Source organism: Fusarium oxysporum, chromosome 6, assembly GCF_000149955.1.
Source record: "Fusarium oxysporum f. sp. lycopersici 4287 chromosome 6, whole genome shotgun sequence".
Lineage (NCBI taxonomy): Eukaryota > Fungi > Ascomycota > Sordariomycetes > Hypocreales > Nectriaceae > Fusarium > Fusarium oxysporum.
Window position 1 is genome coordinate 355,427 of NC_030991.1, and position 19,881 is coordinate 375,307.

The 19,881-nt window shown below is 48.6% G+C and overlaps 4 protein-coding genes across 4 annotated transcripts; all 4 read right to left on the bottom strand.

Moving 5' to 3' along the window:
* Positions 1-3,738: 3,738 nt before the first annotated feature.
* On the bottom strand, positions 3,739-4,852 carry FOXG_07006 (uncharacterized protein; the record flags this gene model as incomplete). The annotated part of the gene is made up of 1 exon (XM_018385643.1): positions 3,739-4,852. Exon 1 carries the CDS (start codon positions 4,651-4,653, stop codon positions 3,739-3,741), a length of 915 nt encoding a protein of 304 aa, XP_018244273.1. The 5' UTR covers positions 4,654-4,852.
* A 5,420-nt stretch (positions 4,853-10,272) lies between these two features.
* On the bottom strand, positions 10,273-11,443 carry FOXG_19606 (uncharacterized protein; the record flags this gene model as incomplete). Its single annotated transcript, XM_018399867.1, has 1 exon — positions 10,273-11,443. The coding sequence occupies one exon, from the start codon at positions 11,441-11,443 to the stop codon at positions 10,280-10,282; it is 1,164 nt and encodes a 387-aa protein (XP_018244274.1). The 3' UTR covers positions 10,273-10,279.
* A 2,107-nt stretch (positions 11,444-13,550) lies between these two features.
* Positions 13,551-14,531, bottom strand: FOXG_07007 (uncharacterized protein; the record flags this gene model as incomplete). The annotated part of the gene is made up of 2 exons (XM_018385644.1): positions 13,551-14,341; positions 14,486-14,531. 2 exons carry the CDS (start codon positions 14,529-14,531, stop codon positions 13,551-13,553), a joined length of 837 nt encoding a protein of 278 aa, XP_018244275.1.
* Positions 14,532-18,200: 3,669 nt separating this feature from the next.
* FOXG_07008 (carboxylesterase 2) lies at positions 18,201-19,585 on the bottom strand (the record flags this gene model as incomplete). The annotated part of the gene is made up of 1 exon (XM_018385645.1): positions 18,201-19,585. The coding sequence occupies one exon, from the start codon at positions 19,583-19,585 to the stop codon at positions 18,398-18,400; it is 1,188 nt and encodes a 395-aa protein (XP_018244276.1). The 3' UTR covers positions 18,201-18,397.
* Positions 19,586-19,881: the final 296 nt, after the last annotated feature.

The following is a 19,881-nucleotide window of genomic DNA, read 5'->3' on the forward strand; positions in this document are numbered from 1 at the left end:
TCTACATAGAATTGATTTTGGTATGGAGCACTTGGATAATCATGTCATGGCTCATCAAAATGCATTTGTTGGTTGCGTAGGTGCATCGAAGTCAGACAAGAGGGGAAATCACTGCATACTCTCACTAACGCTAGCAGGAAATCAACCGGTTGTGACTGTCTAAAAACCTCGAACCCGCAGCGCGAGCCTTGGAAGCTGTCAACCTTTCCTTTGACTGACAAGATGGCCCACACCATTACTGCAGAAAGGGGAAAGTGGAAAATATGCGAATATGCTACTGAATTGGGGTGCAATTATTACATATGACAAAATCTAGGATCTAGAGGCGAGGGTGGATGGCTGAAAAGCCGAAATAAGCAACCAGATCGTCTAGTAAGGTTGGGTTACTTTAGTCTAAATAGGCCTGCTTCTAATGTAGGCCGTTAGTGGCCGATGAACGAGTTAGACTAAGCTCCATGACGTGGCCAAAGAGGGCTGCCGCCACCAGAGCATAGCACGAGACTAACACCCTAATTTCCCTCTGGTATCATCCACAACCCCTCTTTCGCCAGGCAAAATAAAAAAAAGCTCCACCAAAACTCATCAACTTCACTTACACGAAAGTCAGCCTAAGTATATAGCTACTCAGAAGAAATTACCTCTATTGATCATAAAAATGATTGGATGTGATGATTCTGACCTTATAAGGCTGTGCGGGGTACGTGATCTATGCATGCTTTGCTATGGAAATGTCGTTAGTTTGATCACCAAATTCCTCACCGCTCTTTGCCTTGTTTTTTGGTCTTTGTCTTTGACAACGACATGAAAATGCCTTGGTCAAGACTTCGATGGAAATACACAGAGGACGACATGGCAGAGGCCATATTGGATGTTACTGACAATGGTTTTCCACCTCCTGAAGCCGCTCATAGACGGGGAGTGCCCCGAAGGACTCTAATCGACAGACTTCACGGCCGCAGGGCCGTAAAAGGGCAGATCCACCCTCATCGACGCTTGTCCAAAAGCCAAGAGGATAGGCTGGCTTTCTGGATTCTCCGTCAGGAGTCCTTGGGCTATGCTCCGGCCCATAGTCAAATCCGAGCTTGCGTCATGGGTCTATTGAGACAGCAGGGCGAACATCCCGACTTAGGTCGCAACTGGGTGATCAAATTTATCAATCGCCGCGCAGACCTAAAGACCAAGATGGGTAGACGTCAAGAAGCTAAAAGGTTCAACTCTTTTACACCTAGAGCGGTTCATTGGTACTTTGATATCCGTGATGGCCAGTATGGCTGGATCAAGCCTGAAAGCACCGTCAACGTTGATGAAGGCGGCATTATGACTGGTTTCGGCAAGCGCTTACCTCTATTCCCTGCCAGTGCTTGAGTTTTGACCGACTAATCCTCTTCATTCAGGACTAGATAGCTTGGTTGTTGGAAGCGCGGACCCGAAGCGCAAGGCCTTTCTCAAAGGACCACAAACCCGAAATTGGACTTCATTCATTGAAGCTGTCCGTTCACCTGCCCGCCCGAACCTAGCCCGTGACGACCGGTAGGTGGGTACTGCATGGTACAGAGTAACAGCAAAATTTTAAACGTTCATGTCACGACACAGCGGCCTCACAGTCTATATTAACTCGATTAAGTGATTAATGACTCTGAACAAGTCGATGTAACACTTGTCTGTATTTCTTATCGAAAAATTTTATCTCATAACGCTAAACACTTCTTAACCGCGGGTGCGATTCTGACTTACCCTGTGCCTAAAGGTCATTCCTAATATTATGCAGCTCACGCGAATGACTAATCCTTTATGGCCAATAGCATTTCTGTAACTAGCGTGTAGATAGATTCCGATTCCTCTAGCCCAGCACGTCCTGTGCCCCAGTAGGGGACTTTTCAGGGCCTTTGGCCCCCCGGACGAAAAATATACATAACATAACATAACATAATTATGCAGCTCACTATTTCTCTCCTCAATTTTAGCTCTTAGTTTCAGAAAGCACTTGCCAGAACAGCTTCGATCTTCGTAATAATAATAAAGTGATGCTCGGCACTAAACTTCTGCTGTTGGACGATGCGGGATCTTTTCAATACAATACAGTGTCTCATAGGCACTCGAGACATCAACTGTAGATCCTCCATGCTATAAGCTAGCATTATGATTGGCTCTTGACTTGTCGGAGGCGTCCTCCGTGAGATTCGGATTGGCCAGATACCCCCCAACCTCACAGATTATGTGGCTTTCTGCAGCATGTCTGGTGGCTAGAAGCAGCCTGGATGCGGGTGCACATACAATAGCGTAAAGCCGGGTCTGGCTAATAAAGCCCTAACAAAATCTGGATTCGCGCGCGCTCAATTGCACTCTTGCGCTAAGCATACCATGGCCCCAATCTCGATTTGATCCCAGCAGATTGGTCATTGTAACGATTCTGCGTACGCGTTTCGATTCTCATGACGTGATTGCATCGAGATGGATTATTTTATGTTCCAGCAATTGAGCGCAATATTGTCATGCTCAGTATTTCTCCATGATCTGAGCTTATGGTGACGGAAGACTCTGGGGCGACGGCGAATTCTCCGATACCAGAAATAGACAAGATCGACAAGCTCCCTGGACTGAACGTTGGCGCCCATTGTGCGGACTTGGGAGTGAGACCAGGGAATCCTTTACGGTATGATACTGGACGTGGAACGAGCCATTTAGAGTACTAGGGAGCATGTAAGATTGTTCTGTGACGTCAAATGAGATTCCATCTTTGACTGTTGGTATGTATGCTGCAGAATCTGCATATCAGCATCAACCATAATCTCAGCTCATGCAAGAGCAAGACAACAAACTGCAGTAGTTTCTGAGAGACACATTGAGTTACGCCTCATTGCCCTCAGTCCCAACAATCTGCTCCGAGTGACGTTTCATCACACGCACTGACACTCGATGATATTTCCGGGGACCGTTGTCACCCTACCTAGAGATCTACAGCCATACGAGGATGAGGGGACGCTTCGGCACGATGGAAGGAATCGACAATTACAGGAACTCTGGCCACTCAAATCTCGCGGAGCTGAATCTGAAGGCCAGAAAGCTCAACTTCGGTTAAACGTTTCCCATGGTTATTACTGACGGTGTCAATTAATTGTGTGCTCATCTTCAAATCGTGGCTTGGAAAAGAGACGATGCCAGGCGACCGTTGCAGATCTGGGACACCCTTTCTACGAGTACCTTATCCAGAAGAAGGTATTCTCTCGTTCCCATGGTCCAACATCTGTGACGGAGCTGAGTATGTAGCAACGGCCTGTTCGTTAGATACACATTTAACCTTTAGATTTGACCGACGTGTTGGTTTAGTACTCTGCAGCCCTACGGGGGATACGAGTTATGAGAACTCACGACATAAAGTCTCAAGCTGATGCTGTGAAGCGATAGAATAGTGAAAAAAGAATTGGCACGCGTTCGCATTCTGCCATTTGGCAGATATCTCCAGACCGAATTAAGTCTAAGAGCTTTATTCAAAGTGTTTCCCAACGCCGTTTTAATCATGCCGTCCCGGGTAATAGCAGGCAATAAGAAAAGACCGTGGGTAATCCAGAAGACCGGAGTTCAAATATCATCCCTTGGTCTGAGATGATCCTTTACTCCTTCGCTGCGTTTTGATAATTATATTGTAATATATCGACTGATTGCTCCCCCTACCGGGCTGTGATGTTTCGTTTTCGTCCATAGTCGTCGTCTTCGTATCTTAGTATCGTACATGGAGATTCATTCTCGAGGAGTTTGTTGATGGTGATGATGTTGACGAGGGTATATAGTAGGCGTGGCCGGAGTCTGTTGTCCATCGCCCAAATCTTGAATATATCGATGCGCTTCATTCGCAATGTAGTCTTGAATCAAGTGACAATCGCAATCGGTATGTTGTAGGAGTCTCATCTTGAGCTCGTAAACTTGCGTCGTCAGATTGGACACACAACTCGATAAATCGCGGTTCGCTCGTTCCATGTCTTGTTCGTCGGCTCCAAGTTTCTTTGCTTCGTCGCGCTTCTTGACGCGGAATTTGTTAGAGGCGATTCGGTTCCTCTCCTGAACACCTCTACTGTATTCATCATGTTCTTCGTCTGGCTCGGGGGATTGCGCTTTTGTAGACTGGGACTGGGGAGCTGGCTTTGCTCTGCTGCTGCGTGTTCTGGCCTTTACTGTGGTTTCTGATTTGGCTGCTTTCCGGGTCGAGGCGCGTCTTGGAGCTTTTGAAGCCGCTGACCGAATCGTGGTCCGCTTGCGCTTCTCGGTTTGAGTTGATGAAGAGCCACGACGGCTCTTGGAGTCACCGGTCGCGACCGCGATGTTGGTTGATTCGGTGGACGGTGATGGGAGGGGATAGCTGTACATTGAGGTCGTGGGTGATGTCCGCTGCGCCGAGTCATCTTCGTCGTAGGAGTAAGTGCTATATTGAGGCTGTTGTTGTGCGTAGACGTTCGGGGCTGCCATGTTGGCTGATTCGGCGAAGACTGCGTCCTCTGGAGACCACCATTGTTCCCAAGACCCTTGGGGGAATGTGCCGCAGAGGTTCATGTCTGTTGGATCCTGTGTCATGAGGCTCATATCTGGATCGAAGGGCTGCGTTCCATCACCGAGAGATTGCTGGGTCGCTTGTTGGAAGGGAGGATATACAGTACCCATCTCTGGTGATGCGATGGTGATGCGGTTGATGAAGCTTGGAGAGCTATGGCCAAGATTTGAAGGTTTTGTCGGGAACTGAAGTGCAGATGGTAAGGCTGCTAAGGATTGAGCTTGGACATGCCGATGGAGGGGAAGAGTAAATGTGTAAATAAGAGAGACCTAAAACAGTGCGGGTGCCAAGCGAGGACAAGGAGGAGTCAGGCAGAGTGGCGAGTACTGTATGTGCTATGACGGGCAACAAACTGGTTGAGTGATGTGATCCAATGTGATGGGTAAATTAAGCTGGGCCTCGCTGGGGAAACAAGAAGGGAATTGGAGTTCAAGGCATGTGGAAAAGCAACGGAAATGAAGAAAGGAGGGATGAGCTTAGGCCGACGGATAGATGCAAGCAACTGGAGCCTGAATACAGGGGTGGCGAGAGGGTCGATACGAGTGGGCTTACCAGCATGTGTCGCTTTTAATGAAGGAGATGGCTTGGTTCATTTCAAGCCCCGCGTGTCGGGCAAATAGAATCATCACAAGCAATACTGAGTGATATAATAAGGCTGATCAATCAATTGGGTTGCTCCGCCGAGTACTTCTATACTCTGTATACGGCAATGAACCTCGTACTGCAAGGCACGAGAAAACACATTCAAGTGTGCCAAGACTAGTTGAATACAACATACACTGCTGCGATACAGAGAGGTTCTCAATCGAGGCTACCATTGATCGAATACAAATAGCAGAGAACAGCCCATGAAAAAGGGAGAGTGAAAGCCAATAAAACATGCCAAAGGTGCTGCAAGTTATTTGGTACTTAATAAGATGCGGAGGAATGACTCTACGGGGGTGTGACCACCAGCATACGTAGAGCATGGTGTGGTATGGGTGAGTATGCCCAACGAAACCTAGCAGTGTGTGAGAAAGCAGATGACAGCCAAGCTGAGGGGGAGGCGAAAAAAAATAAAAAAGTCTCCGACTCACATCCTGGGTCTACTATTGGACAAATCATGCCGGAGCTTTATCCGAGCCTTTTTATTGGTGGATGAGCTCCAGATAGCACGATTGGGTAATTGATTGACCAGGGTAGGACAGCACGTCAGCGAGGGCACAACAAGACGTAAACAAATGTAAAGTTTGTTGGTTACAGTACAGTATAACATGATACTGTAGATAATAGCAAAAGAAAAAAAATAAAGACTGCCCCAAGTTGACCGAAGCAAATAAGGTATCTGCAAGCCCAGGGGGAAAAAGGAGAAAAGAAAAAGAATTGAAATATGCAGCAAGAAAGAAAAAAGCTCTTACTGAGTACATACCCATCGTTAGCATATGTTGATGGAAGAGTATAGCTAACTTGAGGTGTTCTATTGTCGACCTTGTCAGCGCTCACGTGCATCGACCCGTTCCAGGGGCAACACTCGAGACCCGACCCTGAAAAGGCTGATTGGAAACTTCTCAGCCAAGACAAAGACAAGAGAATTCTACACAGTGCTCCTTCCATACCTAGTCAGTGTGTCAAGGCTGCGAAGTTTTGTTCTGTTGACATCATCCTCTGATACTGTGTTGCATCTATTACACATTCCCAGGAATTAGCTCTGCTCTAACGCGACGGTGCATTTCTACATGGAACATGTATGTGCCTTTGCAGATCGTGGGGAACCATGACGAGGCATTTGCGCCGATGCGTCGTGACCACGCCAGTACGGAGTAGTAGTGGGTGTTTTTGCTTTCTCGTCGAAAAGACGAGCCAACTTGCATGTACAGATATTGAACTGTGTATACACTCCACAGTGGGTTTTCCTTTTCTCAACGACGAGACGCTGCATTGGTCAAACTGAGTTCCATCACGCCATCAGATCTGTTCATCTGGCAAACAGAACGTGGAAACTTGCGTCTGTCCATAGATATTGGCTCAGACCTGCAGGCCGGCCCTAGTGGCTAGGTTCTGAATTTCTTGAGTAGGGCGCAATACGTTAACCCCGCAACCCCATTTTGGTGGAGGATTTGGCTCAAACCGCCCCTGCACCCCATCTCTACACCACTACACCAGAACTGATACATAATCCCGACCAAGGATGTTACGTGAGACCACTCGATCTGCCGCTTCTAATGGCATTTGCAGAACAAGAAGAAAAGAATTGAGAGATATTAGAGAGGTGAAACAGAAAAATACCAAATTCATTGTATGTGTATAGCCTGCTTGTAGAATTCTACTTGCCTACCCTAATATCATGTAGGCACCGAAAAGCCCATGGTATCTTGAATCACTCTGAAATCCATCCCATTAATCCTGCGATCTCCAATCCTAGCACCTCCGACTATCATAGATTATCGACGCACTTTGCCGCTGGGTCGCCCTTGGAATACTGTTTTAAATCACTACCAGGCTAAACGGTTACCCGATCTTATTTCCAATATTATTGAATCGTTCTTAGGTGCTGTAAGCTGGACACTTGAATGATATGGTTTTTGCTGCTTTTAAGTCCAGAGACGAAGTTTTTGCGGGTATTTGGCGCAGTTCTTATGGCTATCGAGTAAATATTGTATTAGCCGGATCTCGCTTCAGAGATCGCTGATCTTGAACCGGAGCTCAGCGTTCTTAGTCTCAAGATCTTGATCACCGCCAGAAGATGTCATGTGATTCGTGTCACTAGCTGTCGCAGCCATGCTTGTGTAGAAGCTTTCTCTGATTCAGCTTGGAGAAAGGTGGCGAATGTGGATATGGTAGAGAAAAAAGAGAAAGAGGAAAAGATTGGCAGACCCCTTGAAATGAATGAAATGAGCGATTAGATATACACTCTTGAATATCTTATGCTTATCAGAATGCAAATACCCCTCGGATAGACCACGGTCTAGAAGCTTTCCATCGAGTCGCTCACCGAAAGAGTCGCATAACGATGGTGTCAGAAGCACTTCATCAACTCCACTTTGTCCAATCGGCGGTGTGGGGCAAGGCCTCAACGTTGCTGGCAGGAAGCCAGCTGGCGATGGGAAGAGCAGCAAATGCAACATTTTACTGATGAGATCCAAAAAAGCACATAGGCAGTCCCATCTATGACTGTCCGGGTCGTACAACGCTTAAACACTCAATTTCTTTACATAATCCGGGGGGGGGGCTGAGGAAGGCCTAGATGAGATATTATTGCAACGTGGAGCGACTAAGCACACACCATAACCATGAAACTATCAACCCCTGGCTTGTTGCCAGTGAAGATTTCATGATCGTGTGGCAGCCTGCAATCCTGGTTGTTCCTTCGGATTATCCCCTGGCAACGCTATTGGTGGATTTTGCTGAGAACAGGATCATGGATAGGTGGTCTGTGCAGTCGCTTGATGGCTGCCTGTTCAAACGTCTGAGCCATTCCAAAGAAAATCAATTGAAAGTTCTTCAGAGTAGTGACACGGAAATTCGAGTGCGAACCATGCCTGAAGCGAGCTACCTAGTTTCGAGACGACGGAGGTTATGTATCTTCAGGAACATAGCGTTGGAGACACACGAAGGCCAATCGTAGGCATTTTGCACGTATAAAGGAAAAAAATGAGGGGGAGTTGAGATGAGGAAGCGGACAATGGCCGTTGATTGTTCCAGGATTCAATGAGACTATTGTTGGGTCGACCCACAATAAGAGCCGGGGTTGAAGAGTAAGCGGGCCTTCCTTGGAGAAGCGCCAATAGACCAATGATTTACAAACTAGACTCCGTCGCACTTGATTCGTTGGATCCCTTCGGTGGCTGCGATAAGATCGACCAACAGCAAGTTCAATATCGAATTATTCAGTGGAGCAGTTAAATACAGTAAGAAAAAGGACTGCAGAACACATTAGTCATGCAATCAGTACCCTGCCCTCAGGGGCAGGATCAGGGAGCCGCCTCTTGCCCGAAACTATATAACTTGGTAGTCTAGAAATATCTTCTGGGAAGCTCTGCGGACAACGCTCTTCTCCTGTGACGTATTGATGTCTTTTGGGGGCTGGGGGTGAAAAGGGCACAGTCTCGATTTGAGCAAACTGTTGGCACTGCGAGAACTGTCCCAGGCCTTGTCTTTCGACACATGGCCTACGACGCTTGCACTTTCTTATCTAATTCACCGGCCAAGGAACGGCATAGCCCAGTGTCTTTATTGGTGTACAGCTCTGTCCTATCAGAAGCCTCGGAGCGGGCCTCCGTTTATGGGTTAAAGCTCTGTGGCAACACATTGCGGGGTCGCTCGCTCTGACTCAACTAACATATCACTCGCTATAGCTTGTGGCCTTGGAAGAGATGGTCTCCTGTAGCTTGCCATATTTGCAGAATATCAAGCATACCAGCATCACTTTGCGTCTGATGTGCCTTGATAACGCGTAGAATGCGCCTACCCGCCAGAGTAGAACTGGCACCTCAACGGCTCCTCGCAAGTCATGCAGCCTACCACCTAATCATTTGCTTTGCCCCCTGGGCATGGAAGCTCTGCATGGACTTGTTGATAGTCCCCACATTGAATTCCGCTTCACCATAAGCAGTCCAGATTCTCTCATGATCAAGGGGAGGCTGTGTCTCTATAGTTGGTGTAAGAGGTATTTTGTTCTTACCCCACGTCAAATTGCCCGCAGCTGGAGCTGGGATGCATCTTCTTGGTCCCCATTCGGTACTCCCTCACTAGGCCACATTGATGCCTTTATTCGCTCATCACATTACGTGACGCCCTGCCTTGATTCTGTCCATCCTGGGGGTTTCGGTCAAATGGCCTCGCTGATTCATGTTTCTCGACGTCTCGCCCAGCTCTACCATTGAGATGTCACCCCGAGACCATCAAGCCCCGAATAATCTCCTCCCCAAGCTGAGATGCCCAGCACTCTAGGATCAGTCTCAAACGGGATGGTGTGGTCGGTGCGATTCTTCACATCATCCCCGGCTGATCGCCGAAAGAGCTGTCTGTACCAAGGCTCATTTGTAACCCTCAGCAGGCCCACCCAAGCTGCAGCCACTTTCCCGCTCATCTCCGCTAACCGGTCCCTTTCGACGCTCATCCCAGGCATGAACCGCCCGCCCCCCTCGCGTGAAGCCTTTCATGACTCCATAATCTCGCCCAGTCCCCCTCCCCTCCAAGAGCTTGGCATAATCTTAAATGACCACCCCCTCTCCCCCAGAAACAAAGAAAAGAGGTCGTGGGTGGGCCTTGTTCCGCGGTCGTTGAAGTTTAATAACTCATTGAATTCATGGCTAAGACAGAGATGTCGATGTCACGAATGAATTAAGTCCTGTAGCTTGAGGATAGGGTTGCAAAATAAGTCAGCCAGATGGAGTGGGTACGCTTCGCAAGTGTAAAAAATCCAACAAGGAGCGTCCATGGTTTCGGGCCAAATAAAACCCCCGGACCCTAGGATTTCTGCTAACCTGATCAGCGCCCAGCATTGGCGAAGGACTGGTCACGCTCGCCGCAATACCACCTTCGGATGTTTTGAAAACCTTTTGCTCAAATATTGCTACCCGTTGACATGCTAAGTTGGCTCACCCTGCACGAGTCAACGGGATGATATAGAAGGTAAATTGTTAGTTTAGTTCAGATTTAGGCCCTAATCTCATTTGACTGATCTGACGGCAGCCCTGCGAAACTCATCCAAGACTGTATACGTCGTTTCAGTTACGAAGTTGTAAATCGCGTGTCTTAACCCTCCAAATGAAATTGTACAACCCGTCGTACCTCGGGAAATGTTTCTACACCGATGGATGAGGCCCAAACTTGACTGACCAAAGTTGCATAATCTGCCCACGGCAGCATGAACCAAAAATAGCCATGGAAATCATCCAAAATGTCATCCGGATTAGCCCAAATATCATTAACAATATCAAAAACATCCATTTGCACATCTATTGGCAAAGGAAGGTGTAGCATGTCTTCGCTGTCGGCATCGCCAAGTCGTATATGATACTGACCCTCGAAAAGCTTTACCCCTGCACTCCAATCATTAAGTAATCCAAGTTGCCAGTCAAGGTTTCTTTCTCGGCGAAAATCATCTTCGATAACGTTCCAGGGAATGTCGCACTTTGGAAGACGGCTCCGTAGCGCTAGAAACCGGTTTACATCATTCTCCTTGTCAAGATCAAAGACTAAAAAATCATTCTGGGTTCCAACCGAGAACCTGGAGATTGGGAGGTTGTACGATCGGCAAACGAGTTGTAATTCTTTGACCCTCGACGAATATGATGGGCCAAATTCTGAGGAATAAAAATGAGATAGTGATGTAGACCAATGAGACAGTTCCTCCAGATGTAACGCATTCCCGATGTGCTTTGGACAGAGAATTACAGTTTCAAAGACGTTTGAGATATAATCAAAATAACCTTTGATGTCCTGGTGGAGATCGATATAGAGTAAGTCGCGTTTTGGATCAACCCAGCCGTATATGCGGTCCACATATTCAAAGGTACAGACGTCATATCTGCATGAGATAAGATAAAGTTCTCGATTCCTGATGGTGATTTCCCGGACTTCTTTGCACAAGCACATAAATCCTGGCAAGTCGTGTCGATAGTGAGGGTACTGCCTCCCATTTCCTTCAATTCGGCGCGCATATGGAATGTATATTCGAGGAGAAGATGGAAAGAAAGCCAGGTTCCAAATCTTGCTTCGGATTTCTGCGGGTAGTTTTGCGAAATAGCTGAATTCATAGAGTTGCCTCGCCGTGTTTTGAGACGGCGACGATTGTCGGGCTGAGATATCGGCCGAAATATGAGGAGGCTGACATGCTTTGTCACCTTTGCAGGAGAGTGGTCCGCATCGTGCATTTAACGAAGGAATAATCGTCAGTACTGAAGATTCATCTTCCATTCTGATCCGCCGTCAAATGATGAACGAGAGCATGCAAAATTGCCAGAGTGAACGGGGGGGGGGAATGGCGGTCAATAAATGAATAAATTCATTCCGCCCGGAAGGCCTTGTATGGCCAAGTGCGCTAGGTTGTTTACGGCGCTTAACTTTATCTTTGTCGGTCAATAGGCGGCCCCAAGCTAAATTGAGTTCGTTACATCAGGGGCAAAAGATTGTGCAAGTTGTAAAGTAATATGTCACGCAGCTCCTAAATGACAAGCTGGATGCGGCTGGACTGTTTGCATTCTTAGCTTAAGCACTGCTGGTTCAGACTGGGTAATATCCACATATCTTCAAGCTTGAAAGTATAACCCGTAGCCGCCATACTCCCTGTCTTTGTGGTGACTATTATTGCACGCCTGCCAGGCTAAGGTGTGTGATGCATAGGATCTGAGCCGTGGAAAACAGGATTAGCAAGTTAACACTAGATAAGACCGTACTCTACTGTGAAGACACGTCTTTTATCCTTGAAACTGGTTCTTTCAAACTCTCGGTACAATGGCGACGTTCTAGACCGCGGTCTACTGGCGAAAGTACTAAAGGTTAGACCCCTTCCTTGTCTAACCTGACCCACAAGGTAACAATACACATCCCGACTAGACTGTTTCCGTCCTTCAGTCCGTCACCAGCAACCTCTCCTCACATGTATAAGTCCATCACCTCGGAACTACAACTATCAAGGGAAAAACATAATACATCACAACAGGTGGTTTAATAAAAGCACACACAGCCTAGAATGAAAGGGTAGAGTTAACTATAGTAGAAATCCCCGGGATTAAGGGCTAAAGTGGACCTTATCTAAGAGATTAATAAACGGTTTCATTGACAGCCAGAGACCAGTTATTCACCAAGAATCATGACAAATATGCCCGCATTGCTTATTCTCGAACGTTTGCTACGGCTATATTACTATTACGTAAAAGCCTAGCCGTATAATCCTCGGGAATATAACCAATAATCATTTCGGAGTTAAGGTTTGGAAAATAAGCAAAAAAAACAGAGGGTGCCTAACATCCCCAGTCGCAACTACTCGCCAACTTCATCCCGGCTGCACGCTATATTTCATCTTAGAATCCACACCCCAGTTGTTTTGTACGAAAAAGGTTTGGTATTGGGTATTGGAACAGCTGTCCATCAAGAGCCAGACTGCACAGAATCAGACAGACTCTCAAAGTATAGACGCGGACAAAGACGCGTGGTGCAGCCACGCATTTCTTCAGACCTTCCATCTAACCTTAGACGGAAGGAAGAAAAATCTTCCTGGAAGCACGAAGTTAGTGCCTTAAGAGTTTCCTTGGACCTTAGGGTACCATTTCCGACGAGAATGAACTGTAACATCAATCATGATGAGTTAGCTTTATGCTACTTATTTCCTTCACACTGAAAATGGCTCGTTAATATGATCGTACACTTGCTGTAACCCTAATCTTCAACGGGGATAACATCCGGAGTCTTTGTTAACCCTCAAACTGATAGAGCTCTGTCACCATTAGTAAAAAGCAAAAGTAATGGCCGCCTTTGCCTCCGGACAACTCCGATCCTCTCACGATGACCGCTCGGCGATCATAGTTCACCAATGAATGGTGTTAATTGGCTAATCAAGACCAGGAAGCAACCAATGGCAATATGTTGTCTTTCAGACTAGCCCTGCGCATTACACTTGCAACGTACACGTCAACAATCCAATCCTGAATGGCTTATTCCAACTGTCTCAGGAGGCCAAAGTTTGGCCAGTTATATCACAGCTAGCATGGCGTTTCTTGCTAATGTAACTCCAAGCTTGGAAGTAGTTTATAATAACACACTTCGTGGCTTGCAGTGGGTCACCTGCAGGCACAGAATTAGGGTATAGGGAGCGGGGTTATACGCATCCCAGAATCTGACAGATCGTCGTGGCTTGGGTCTGCCAGCGACAGTGCTAGACAAGCTGACCAGAAGATCATGACACGGCACGTCAATGGTATCAGTGTGGGTACACACCAGTTTCAATTGGCGGGGTAATTTAACGAACGAACGAATGTGGCTGAGAGTAGTACCTTGTTTACATGTTCCAGGCGGACTGCAGCTGCTAGTGATGCAGTGCGTAGGGGTGAGAATGGGGAGTGCCGGGATTAAGCGGAGGATAATTGACGCAGAATCTGGCGTCTAGATGTTTGATGTGAATAATCTCTTCGCCATACTTTATGTCGGGTTGACGAAGCGCTTGAGGTATTGCACCGTGATGGCCCACCTCGATATACTCCGTCTTGATAACATCCTTATTATATATAGCGCAAATGTTTGAGGAGCTAGTGGCGTTGAAGGGAAGGACCGGAGTGGGCACGCTGGTTGGGATATAGCCGGCACTATATTCGCCTGATGATGATGGGGCCGACATGTTGGAGGGGATAGGATGAGAGATGGTGCTCGCTAAGGATTTGCAGTTGTCAGACAAGGGGATATATTGTTGGCTGTAGTCGTTGAGGCAGCTGTAGTCGCTAGTGAATGGTGTTCCGTGAGGGCAAAGAATAGCATCGTTGCCAGTGCTGAGGCTGCCATTGCAAGCTGTTGATGTTGAGAGCTTGTCGGGAAATGAGAGTCGTCGTAGAGTTAGGCCTGGTCCAGGGGAAGATAACGAGGCCATTGGCGCCCCCATAATCTCCTTGAGTCGAATCAACTCTTTCTCGACTGTCTCATTGCGGCGCAATAGCTCTTGGATGGTCTGGTCACGACCTTGGTTGCTCTTGAGCTCCCCTAGTTCGCGCTCCAGCCGCTCAATGTGCCTTTTGGTGCGGGCGCGAATCGCCCTCTGGGCCTCTCGATCGTTGGCTCTCTTGCGGGCGAGCTGTACGGGAGTAAGGGTAGAAACCCTTCTGGTGCCTGAACAACGCTATATTAGTATGGTAAGGATAGTTTGCCCTGCTTTGCTTAGTTTTATTTCTATTGAATATAGAATACCGGAGATCCATGGCATCAGGGCAATAAACAAGACTAATAAACAAATAAAGGAAAAAGGCAACTTACTCTTCCGCTTGGACTTCGCAGGTGCTGTTGATAATGATTGGTCCATGTTAATTGTGTATGAAGAGGCAGAAGGTCGGCTGAAGGTTGGCGGTAGGCGGGTGTTAAATATATTATTTTTTTGTTGTGTCTTTGTGTGTGCGTCTCTCTTCTCCCCAAGTTGTGAAGTTACCTGCCCTGCGATGGTAGACCAGTAGTATCCTTCACGTTCCAAGCCTTCAAGAAAGATATGCAAGTGAGGGTGTGTGGATTCGACCCACCTCAAAAACCCTTCTTTGAACCCATGAGGAGACTTCCAAAGGCCTCTACTCCTCCCGATGTCTACACCATCATTTTAGTTATGGTGTTTCATGGCTGATCTATCGCAATCTTAGACGACTGGGGTTAACACTAGCTTAAGCGAGGATCTGCAGGGATCAGGAATGTGGTGCTGGGGTTCCATTCAACTCAGGGGCCCAATCTTTGTACGTCGGAATGTTCCGCTAGCTCGCATTGGATGTTGTAGATAAGCGACTAGACCCATGCCGTCTGTACACGGAGAAGGGACGTCCTAACAAGTAATTCAATTCTATTGATTTCATATTGATGCTGCCCAATAGGCATACATTCCGAAACATAAGCCATCTATGCCCCAGGCTCTCCACCTTTACTTCTCACCTCCACCAACTGGCTGGTACGCTAGCCAGGCAAATAACTACTCCGTTCCTGCTTCTGGAGACGATCGGCATCCCCCCTCGTTCTCACTTCTTTCCCATACTCATACATACTTGTTCGTTCTTCAAGGCACCGCGCCCGATACTCCGACCGGATCCTCACGGCTGTTTTCATCATCCATCGCCGCCATACCACTCACTATCCGAGTTGAACGCCTAGGTGGTACATGAACGTTTCAGCTGTCTATCGCAGCAGCTTGGGCGACCTCTGAGCGGGACCATTGACTGGGCAAATTGCAAAGAAGCATTCTACGAGACTCTGTTCTCCTATTTCTGCTCTGATTCGTCGAGTGCTGGCTTAATCGAGTTCTTGAGAGCGCATTGCAGTTAAACACATCTCTTGGTGCATCACCTCGCGGTGACTCGAGCTCTCTATCTCTGTTACTGGGAAGCCACACTTGAAAGACTACACTAAAAGAGCATGACCTTTTTTCTAGTATCCAATCCTCAATCAAGAAGAACAGATTCGCCCTGCAATCTTAACCGGATATTTCCGAACACTTCATTAGCCTAACGCACCGCCGAAGACTCGACATTAACAATCCCTTTTGTGAAGCAAATTTGCATGTCTGGAAACTCTGCAACTCGGTGTTGCTGGTTGTAGCTCCAATACGTTTTGATGGGCATCTCGGACAAATCGCGACATCACACTGCTTACATCCCCACCTTGATTGATGCCTTCTTTTATTGCTGCTGACTAGCCCCAAAGGCTTCCTTGAGCTCCTTGACCTAGGCCTCCCAAGCTTATAACCCCGACAAGCAACGCAATTACCTTTTTTCCCTCTTTGGACATATGTATGCTGTGCCACGTAAATTCATCCCCAGCCCGAAATCTCCGCCTTGGCTGACTTTCCTTATAGAATGCTTTGAATAGCTCGTTATAAATGCGCCGGCGCCAATCTTTCTGATTTGTATATCGCTTCCAATGAGGCTGGCCGTGGAGTTGCAAAAGGAAGCTATTCACAAGGACCACATCTAACAGGAAGGCCCAAGCAAGAGCCTGCCAAGCGCCGCGGCGAATAGCATGATCGTAGCCCTGATATGCCCTCCTCTGGTCTCCTCGATCCACATGATTCATCTCATCATTATATACAGCAGCCACGGTGGGGATTGATATGAGCTTGACTGGCTCGTCACCAAAAAATCGCTGTATTGGCCGTGCTGTAGAAGTCGTTGTTGACGGCCGCTTCCTCCACCGCTCACATCTCTCATCGCCCTTAAACACGGTTGATAGGAATAACACAAGGGCTTTATCCTTCCACACGATTTGATTTACCTGTAGTAAGAATAGATAAGTTAGTAAGGAAATCGTAGCTAATAGAGTCAAGGCTTTCTACCTGATTATCTGGGGTAGGGATGACTTTGATCTCGTTGAATTTGGACCCTGATTTCCCTGATTTATCCTTCTTCTTGGCATCAATGAGCTCCTTGAAGATGCCACAGTTAGGGCGGGCTGTGCCTGTAGCGCCGTGCCGTGCTGACGGAGAGAGAGAAAGAGGTCTGGCGACGAGAAGAGATTATCCACAAAGACGTGATATATCGAATTCGGCAGTAGATTTATAAGGGCAATAACAACGCTTTGAGTCGAGTTCAATGCAATCACTTTATCCCCGTCGTCTGTGAGGACGTGGATAACTTCTTCAACCTTATAAGCCTCGCTAGCTTCCCTCTGTCGGCTGGCTTTTCCTCTTCTTCCTCCTCGGCCGCCGCCTCTCCCTCTTCGAGATACCGATTTCTTCCTCTTTGAACGTTCAACGCCAACAGGACCGTGTTCTGCACCGGACTGGTGCCAAATCCACCGTAAAAGATACCTAACTGGGCCACAACCCATACCTTGAAGCCTGGATTAATAGGCTTGCCGGGCACATATGTGGCCTCTGAGTTCCTCCCTGTATAGCGGATCATGCCTTCATCTACAGCGAGATGAGAGCCCGGCTCACAGAGCTGCGTTGTGGCATATTGTATGTGCTCAGACCACGGTTGTGCGCATTGAAAGACCTCAGGGAATCTCTCATCGTCAGTAAATTTGGTATAATCGAAGGGGCGAAGGTGACGATGAAGGAGTTGAAACGGGTCATATGTCATAAACTTGATGATAGATTGTTCAGGACGTTGCTCCCCCGGCTTAGGAGTCTTCCAATGGTCTTCAATCGCAATTTCCTTATAGATTCCTATATAAATTAGGACCCCAAGCCAGATATATACTTCTGCGGCGCATGTAGGCTTCCAGCTTTGCAGCCGTGACCAGTCCTTCAATTCATGGTTCCGGCTATCAATAACGCCCCTTTCCCGCAAGCTGTTGGCCTAGCTGTTGGTATATTGAACCCAGCTGTTGACTAGGGAAAGAGGCACAAAGTGTTGGAAGAGGTGCAGCGGCTCTTGGAGCTGCTGGTTGACCTTAAGATCGCGCCTTTCCATATTGAATGGTTGGAAATTGAACCCTCGGTCTTCTGCGGGAGGAAAGCCGGGTCGCTGGGTGCTATCATACTTATGCTCCCGGCTGCTGTTATCTTCCCTGATGAAGCTTTGGTCGTCATATGCATTGAGGGCGTTGGTAGGTATTGATTGAGAGCTCATTGATAACTTCAGAATGATTTGTATGATGTTTTTGGTGGGAATGATTGATGATGCATCGTCAGGTTCCCCGCATGTACCTATCGTGTGACAGGGGTGATATGGGGCGGAATACCTTCTGGAGCCTTAACACAATCGAGGGGATAATTTCATTATTGAGTTTCTGCTGAGCTGATGCTTTATTTTACTTCAGAAGCACACAAAAATGGGACAGCCTGTCCCCAAGATCGTGGACACTTGGAGCTCACCTGGACTACCGCGCGCAGCAGATCAAACCGCCAATGGGACAGTGCCTGCCCTCCTGCGCCTCATGCCTTGACCGGTTCACTTTTACCTGGCCTTATAACAGGCCATAGTTCCCTCCATGTCATCATCTCGCCTTCTTTTATCCCTCTTACCTCAGAAACTTCATACCTCAATACAGTTACAATGACATCCACTTTTTCCGGACCTCCTCTCTCTTACTTCATGCCAAACCAAGCACCATTCTTTGCATAACGACGGCAGCACCTCAACTCTTCTCATCTGAAAACCCCCGTCGCTTCTTCTGAAAGACTGCAATTAATGGCTTATCGTGCCGGTCCCTGAAGACGCTACTATACCTTAAGCGCCTGTTGTAGCCAAGAAGCTAGTGCACGCTGCCCCAAAACTTGAGCTCCTTGTCGAGAGGATCGTCCACTGCTCTCGAGTCTATGTCAAAATGCATGGTTAACCTGCGACGAGCATCATATTTCGGCCAACCGGGATCTCCTGTCGTGGCAAATGCCACCCATGCCCGATGCATGGCGTCGGCGAGCTCTTGCGGGGGAGTTGGGCCAAGAAGGGGCTTCGTTCCAAGGCCGAGCGTGTCGAAAACGAAGGCGATCTCCAAAGCATGTGACGCGCCGAGGCGGCCGCCCATCTGCGGCGAGCGCCATGCGAATTCATACATGTAGGTCGAGGCTCGAGCCGTCTTCGCATGGGCGTCGGCAAAGCGAATGGCGGGGATCCGCCAGTACCAGTCGGTCTGGATCGCCGAGAACAGCTCACCGGCACTGGCTCCCGGATGCGACGCACGATAGGCGTCGAGGCCCTCCTGCGGCAAGCCGTACGAGCCAGCTGTCACCGATAGGGTCTCTTCGGTGATGCGATCGATGGAGCCGTCGGAAACTAAGAACAGGCGTGTCTCCTCGGTGTTGGACCCAACGACCAGGTCAATGTCCCCTGCGGCGCCTGCACGGATAGCATCGATAGGATGCTCTGGGAGGATATCCCCGTCAATGATGGGTGCCCACGGGAGGTAGCTGAGCGCCACCTCGCCCCAGAAGGCCGGGTCGGGGTGTGCGAGCAGGTCGTCCCGCAGCTTCGCCTGGGCCTGGAGGACCCGATCAGACGGCGTCGCGTTGATGGCCTCCCATCTAGCCTCGATGCATAGGATCTCTGCCAACCGCTGTCCGATCCGCTTCCCTGTTGCGGTTGAATTGAGTTTCGGGCTGTTCCCGCTTTGCACTACGGCCCGGTGGAACAGCCCCTTAGCCCTGGGGACCGTCAGCAGCGTGGCGACGCTCATGCCGCCAGCCGACTCCCCAAAGATAGTGACCTTGCCGGGATCGCCGCCGAATAGGGTTATGTTCTTCTGCACCCATTCGAGAGCGGCGATTTGGTCGAGGAGGCCAAGGTTGGGGACGCCATCGTCGAGATAGAGAAAGCCTTGGGCGCCCACGCGGTAACTGATGGTGACGCACACGACGCCGTCGCGGGCGAACCTGCCGCCATCATAGTAGGCTACAGCGCCAGTGGCGTGGAATTCAAACATGCCACCGGGAATCCAGACCATTACTGGCCGTACCGCGGCGCCGAGGCTAGACGTCCAGACGTTAAGCGTCAGGCAGTCCTTACCAGTGCCGACTAGTTCTGCGAGGCCCTCAGAGATCCCCGGCGGATAGGGGACCTGCGGCGACTTGGGCCCGAACTCTAGCGCATCGCGCACACCTCCCCAAGATTCCGGCGCTTGTGGAGGACGGAGGTAATTGGGCCCGAATGGCGGTGCCGCAAACGGCACCCCTTTAAACACATGAACACCGTCAGCAGTTCTGCCCCGTACGTCGCCTGACTCTGTTCTGACGATCGGTT